At 37.2% G+C, this 6,538-nt stretch overlaps 1 protein-coding gene across 1 annotated transcript; it reads left to right on the top strand.

Moving 5' to 3' along the window:
- Positions 1 to 2,024: 2,024 nt before the first annotated feature.
- Positions 2,025 to 6,195, top strand: LOC107301265 (5'-nucleotidase domain-containing protein 1-like; the record flags this gene model as incomplete). Its single annotated transcript, XM_015830514.1, has 5 exons — positions 2,025 to 2,116; positions 3,309 to 3,380; positions 4,225 to 4,331; positions 4,491 to 4,570; positions 6,070 to 6,195. Coding segments are annotated over 5 exons (477 nt in total), but the record flags the coding sequence as incomplete, so codon positions are not given.
- Between the last annotated feature and the right edge of the window lie 343 nt (positions 6,196 to 6,538).

Below are 6,538 nucleotides of genomic sequence, written 5' to 3'. Positions count from 1 at the left end.
TCTTTTTATGCGGCTGCAGTAAAGCCCGCAGTTGAAGACGGGGATCGACTTGTGTTATTTCAGGAAGCGGAAAGGGGCGCGAGAGTTTTTTCCTGGCCTAAAGACCAATAATTGGTGGATGGAACACGTCCACCCCTGGCTGTATTCTGGCCAAAACGCATATGCCCGGAATTAAGCTGTACCGTATGAAAAAGCAACGTGCTTAACTTCGGAATGCATAAGATTGTGCTATTTATATTACAAGCTTCTATTTCACCAAATAGTAACTCCTGCCAAGCCCGGTGGGATTTTATTGATGTTGCGCATAGATACACTTGTAGGCTTTTGATATTAGTCTTTCAAAATTTTATGTTCCCTCGGAAGTTGCATTATAGTTTATGGCATTTACTCCCCAGACAGAATTGTGTGCTTTCTACCAATCTACCAATGTTTCCAAACTCTTGAGTGTTACTACTGTACCTGGATTTCAAATTGTGTATTCTATTTTTTTTTACTTTTTCTTAATTTTTTATTGGTTTAGGGTAATTGATTTTTATTTTTTTTAAAAAAAATATTGCAGGATATTAAATGCAATTAGATAAAAACCAAGTGTGGCAATATTTTATATATAAAATTTGGGGGAAAATGTTTAGTAAAACAGAAAGTGTGTCTCTTTGCCAGTTTCTTCCTCTTTTTCTTAAATCAGTGCATAAATGTCCAGGCAAGCTGAATTACATATTTCTTCATGCAATGCACAACTGTCTCTGCTTCAACCCCACTTCTAAGATAAGGCTAAGGATGGGTAGCTTTTTCTGCAGATTGCAGGAGTGGCAAGGTTTCAGGAGATCTTCTATCCTAATGAAAGTTAGAGGCCCATCACCCATATGCAGCTCAAGCATGCCTATATCAAGAAACTCACCACACTAAAATCTAATAAATAGCTAGAATAAAATCTGCTCTTTAACTAATATACTAATAATATTTTTTTCTAGTTGTTCAGTTTTCATGATTTCCTAAGAGAGAAACTCTGGAAGATATAATGCTAAGAGTTCCCTTTTCAGAGACCTCTTAGATTAGAACTCCTACAGTTCTTTTATTTTTATTTTTATTTTTATTTTTATTTTTATTTTTATTTTTATTTATTATTATTATTATTATTATTATTATTATTATTATTATTATTATTATTATTATTATTATTATTATTATTGATCATCGCACAGTCAGCCAGATGTTCAGACTGGATTTGGCATTTTTGTCTACCTATCGAGTCCTTACCAAGGACCTGGGATAGGCAATGTGGATATTTGATGGTATTACAGATATCACAGGATGGAAGCAGTTCCTACTAAGGCCGCCTTTTGCAATTGACTAATGGCGAATTTGTCAGTGCCAATGGTGTTCAAGTTGTTTTGGGATTGCACCCAAGGCGCCTATTACTATTGGTACTACCCTTGCTTGCCTTTGCCACAGTCTTTCTATTTCTATTTGTAGGTCTTTGTATTTTGTTATCTTCTCCAGTTCTTTCTCGTCTATTCTGCTGTCTCCAGGCACTGTCACGTTGTTGTTTTTGTTATTATTATTATTTTAGATGATGGCATAATTCTTAAGTCAGCCTTTGAATTTTATGTATTCTTACACAAGAGTAAGTCCAAGGTTGGGTTGGGTTTTACATATAGTACACATTCCTGAGTTTGCCTATTAAAACTAACATAAATGCATGGAAATTACATTCATGGTTATTTAATAAGCTCTGGTTCATGTATTTTAAGCAGTTTGCTATGTATATATAATGCTCCATTTTAAACTGTGAACTGATTTCAGCTGCTATTAGGATCAGAACACCCTGAGGGACCTTGATGTATTTGAACATGTTGCCATTCTTAAAGTCTAACTTTTGCTAAAGAATCAGATAATTAAAAGCTCATCTACATTGCTAATTTTTACATACAGAACATTGGTTGTCGTTCATAAGATCCTGAATGTGAAGCAATAGTGTCTCAATATACTTTTACATAGCATTAAATGTTTTTCTTAATTTGTAGCTTATATATGACAGCTTCGCTCAGTACATGGTGAAAAGAAAAGGATATAGTAAAGAGCTTCTGAATGTGATGCCTGAACACTGGGATTTCTGGTCAGTGATTTTTTTTTTAATTACCTTCAGTATCCTCTGTTTGTCTCATTAGTTGCTTCTAGAAGAAGAATCTGCCTGTATTTAAAAGTTATTAACTGAGCAGTCTCTCAGAAGCAAGTATACCCCATTAAGTTCAATATAATTTATTCCAAGTAAGAACATATAGGATTGCAACTGTAGGGTGGCGATATTGGTGGACTATATCCCGCTTCCCTATTTTCTCCAGACAATATTTATCCTGACTTCCTGGGTATAAGAGTGTTTCTTTATTGTGCTATACTAAAAATTCATCATGTGTAATGGATGTCTAATGAGCATGGATTCTCATCCCATCCTTTGAGTAGCTGGCATTTTCTTCTTCTTCATTCTCTGCCTGCCTTATAATAAATAAGTAAGCCTTTCTCTGCAGCCTTTGAATGAGGCTGAATGAGAACACCCTTCCTTTTCATTGCCTGTTATATGAATAGAGTAAATGGGAGGGTGTTCCAGGCAACCATCCTTTTCTTGAGGTTGAAGGTCCGTTTCCTGAGCTTGTGGGTTGGTTTCTGAATTTTTTGTTAGGCGTTTGGAAACCAACCCACACGCTCAGAGAACGAACTTTCACCCTCATCCTGCACTCGAGCTACACATATTTGCCTCTATTGCATCCTTTTCTTGTTTTCTTTCTCTTTCTGACACTGAAGGATACATCAATTGACAGGTCTAATTTGAGGGCTTGCAAAGGGATTTTATCAACATGTCAAAGGCCATAGATTTCCTTTGGCCTGTCCATGTATTTTCCAAAATATTTAGTTTCTTGATTGTATTGATTAGGAACCTAGACTATGGATTAATATCCTTTTCCCATATTGTGCAAGTTATGCTAAGCTCCTAGGTATTCATCTAATACAGGGGTGTTAAACTGCCGGCCCATGGGCCGGACGCATCATGCGGAAGCCACGCCCACCCCATTGCCGGCAGTGGCAAAACCTATACATTGCGCGACGTCACATGACGTCCTGAGTTTGACATGTCTGATCTAATACTACAGTAAGTGCTGATTATCTCTGATTATCTCCTGATTATTTCTACTGCCCCTGTAGCATTTAAGACCACAGTCTGTAGCATAGTTTACAGGGTCTCCATGTATTTTGAAGCTTGCTCATAATGTACCTCTTTTTCTTCTTCCATTGGTGAACCTGAACTCATATAGCTGCAAGGGCTTGGTGCTGGACTTGGAAGAAGGGAACTTTCTTAAACTTTCAGATGATGGAACTATTTTGAGGTAACATTTAAATTCTTGTTAAAAGTTTGTGTTATATAATTTATTAACTTTCTCACAATGTTCTGTTTTCAAAGTACAATCATATCATCCCTCTCCTATGTATTGAGACCACAGGGCTTGAATTTCTATCTCATATCAATCCTGTCATGATTCTAATATTATTTTTGTAATTCTGAGCAATATTGAGACCACCAGTTTGGGGAGTCTGCCTTAAGCCCTGTCTCCCACTTAATTGATCATAATAATGATTTACTTCTAATAGAGGCAGTCCTTGGGTTACAACAGCAATTGGGACCAGGAGTGCTGTCACTAAGTGACAAAACAATTATCAAAATAATAACAGGTATCATTGAAAGCAAAGAGTTGTGAATGATGGCAAACATCACTATGAAGATCATTGATGTTGTGGAAGAGCAGCCATTCCTTGGCAAGGTTGTTTTGCCTAATATCGTTAAAACTTTAAAATTCTTAAACAAATCCTCTTACTTTTCTTTCCTTGCCTATTCAATTCCATCTTCCTGTCATCTTGTCTCCAGCCCATGCTTCTTTTCCCTTCCTTACCCAGTTCAACTATCTCTTACTTATCCACATTCTATTTTCCTCTTCTCCGCTAGTACTACTGGAAAGAGGGAGAGTGCATGTGTTTCTATAACTTTTGTGTGAGGGAGAGAATATAAGTTGGTATGTGTAAATAGGACAAATTAATTCTACTTATTTTATAGGTGGTGAATTGTAATCTGTAAATGATCCTTTTTTAGCAGTTATAGAATTCTATTATAATGTTGGAAGGGAGAAATCAAAAAACATAAAGTATAATAACATATCTGATTCTTCCCTCAAACAGGGCAAGTCATGGTACAAAACGTATGACTTCTGGAGAGATCTTGGACAAATATGGAAGGAGGGAGTGGAAACACTTTAAGACAATGAGCGGAATGATTTCTCGTTCAGGTATTACATGGACATAGCCTATATAATAGGTTGATGTTATACAAGGGGAAATTTTGCAGATATCATTATTATTATAGTAAATAAGTAATAATTTTCTTAATAAAATGTTGATTTGTCCACTTGGTGTCTAATATGGCATTCCATTTCTTGTCTTTGCAGCTAAATACTATGCCTATGACAATTACTTTGATCTGCCTGGGTCACTTCTTTGTGGACGGATTGTGGATGGTTTAGACAAAGTAAGTACTAATTAGGTTTGGAGCATCAGATTTGGAGCTCAAGGGAGATACATTTGAATTAATATTCCTCCTGCTTCTGCTCCTCCTAATACTTTTCCTTCTCACATGTTACATGAAGCTTGAACATTCTTTCAGGGTTCAAATTCTTTACTCCTGCTTTACGGCAGTGAGTCACAGGAATGAGCTAGAACAGGCATGTCAAACTCGTGACATCAGGTGACGTCGCGCAACGTATTGCGACTTTTTCCCCATTGCCGGCAATGGGGTGGGCGCGGTTTTAGTATGATGCATCTGGCCCGCAGGCCGGCAGTTTGACATGCCTGAGCTAGAACTAAATCACATATCTATAGAATTCTGAAGGAATTTGTTTCTTTTCTTAAGGAGTTAAAGAGTGTCCATGCCTATCTCTGTTTCCATTTGACAGCCATACCTCCAAATAGGACACTGATTCTGCTTATTGGCTTGTCCCTGAAACTCAGACATCATTTCTGTGAAAATCCTAATAAATCTCTTGTTCTGAAGATTTATGGACTAAGCAGGAAAATTCTTTTTTTAGTGTATTTATTACTGTATATGTTCTACTAACTTGCCATTATTGCTTCAAATGTATTCCTTTTTTTTTTTTTTTTTTGTATAAAACCTGAAAAGATGGATAAAAATGTAGGTCTGATAAGGGAAGCCATGTCTGGTGGCAAGCAGGCAAGCATGAAATGAAGCTTTTATTTTTATTTTTATTTTTTTATCAAGACTCTAAACTTATTAAACCCATTCCTTTCTTTATATTGGCTTCCATATTCTTTTGAGTCAGTGGGCCAATGTTGCTTCATCCAGAGACCCACATGAAAAACAAGGCTTTTATGCTCATGTTAGGCATCATTAAAAAGAGAGTTTCTCAAAATAGTCATCTGGAAACAGATAAGATTTGTTGTAAGGATCAGCAACCATCATTTATGTACTGTAGTGATGCCTGTGAGGAATCGGTTTTACTCCCTTCCTGTGATGAATAGCGTTTTTGCTTTTGGTTTTTTTTTTAATATTAAAATGACTCTTACACCACGTGACATGTCGCGATGTATTGTGACTTTTTTCCCCTTGCTGGAGCTGGGGTGGGCACAGCTTCCACATGACGCATCCAGCCCACGGGCTGGCAGTTTGACACCCCCCCCCCCCCCGATGTAGGGAATTGGTAGTTCAAGAGGAAGAGAAGAGTAAAAAAAAAATCAAGCCAATAATGCAATAATGAAAGAGCATAATCACATCTTTGCATCACATGAGTAAATCCAGTCCTACATATTAATTAGCAAAATCAGGGAGGGATGAATAACAGAAACAGGGTGATGGAGTAAGGAAAAAGGACTGGCTGGAATCCTGAATGAGGAAACCCTATGTGGCTGCCTTGTATTTCAGACTATGCTTGCAATTGTTAGCTTATTTTCTCATTGTTTGCTAGAAAAACTATTTACAATGAAAAAGGCAACGGGGTTTCTTTATGCTTGCAGCACAGCTCTAGAAGAAAATATGACTTCTGGAAGGATATGGTTGGTGCCATACAGCATAATTATAAAACATCAGCTTTTAAAGGTGAGTGGCTTCCCTGTCTTTCAAGGGCTATTTCTTTGTTGAAGGTGCTTTTCGTGTATCTGTCAAAACACAGCTGGCCTTGGCTGTGCATTTTCACAATTAAAATATATTGATATGGACTGAATTGGAATCGTAGCAATCAAGCAGCAAACAATACTCCAAACAAAGAACAGCCAAACAAGCTAAGAGTAAACAGCCCAAGCAAAGAATCTGTAAGACCACCCCAGAGCAAGCCACTAGAATATAAACAGAGAGCAAACCCCACTCCCTACTAGCACTGATGAAGTTACCTAGTTTGGATAATGAAATGCCTGCAAGAAAGCAACCAAGCTCAGAGAGCACCAAGGACCCCCTCATTTCAAACCTGAGCTACAAATATTCTCCTCT

This window comes from Protobothrops mucrosquamatus, unplaced genomic scaffold (genome assembly GCF_001527695.2).
Source record: "Protobothrops mucrosquamatus isolate PMUCROS unplaced genomic scaffold, P.Mucros_1.0 scaffold11095, whole genome shotgun sequence".
In the NCBI taxonomy this organism is placed as follows: Eukaryota; Metazoa; Chordata; class Lepidosauria; order Squamata; family Viperidae; genus Protobothrops; species Protobothrops mucrosquamatus.
Note: the sequence above shows the minus strand (reverse complement) of the source record. Positions and strands in the feature narration are given on the sequence as shown.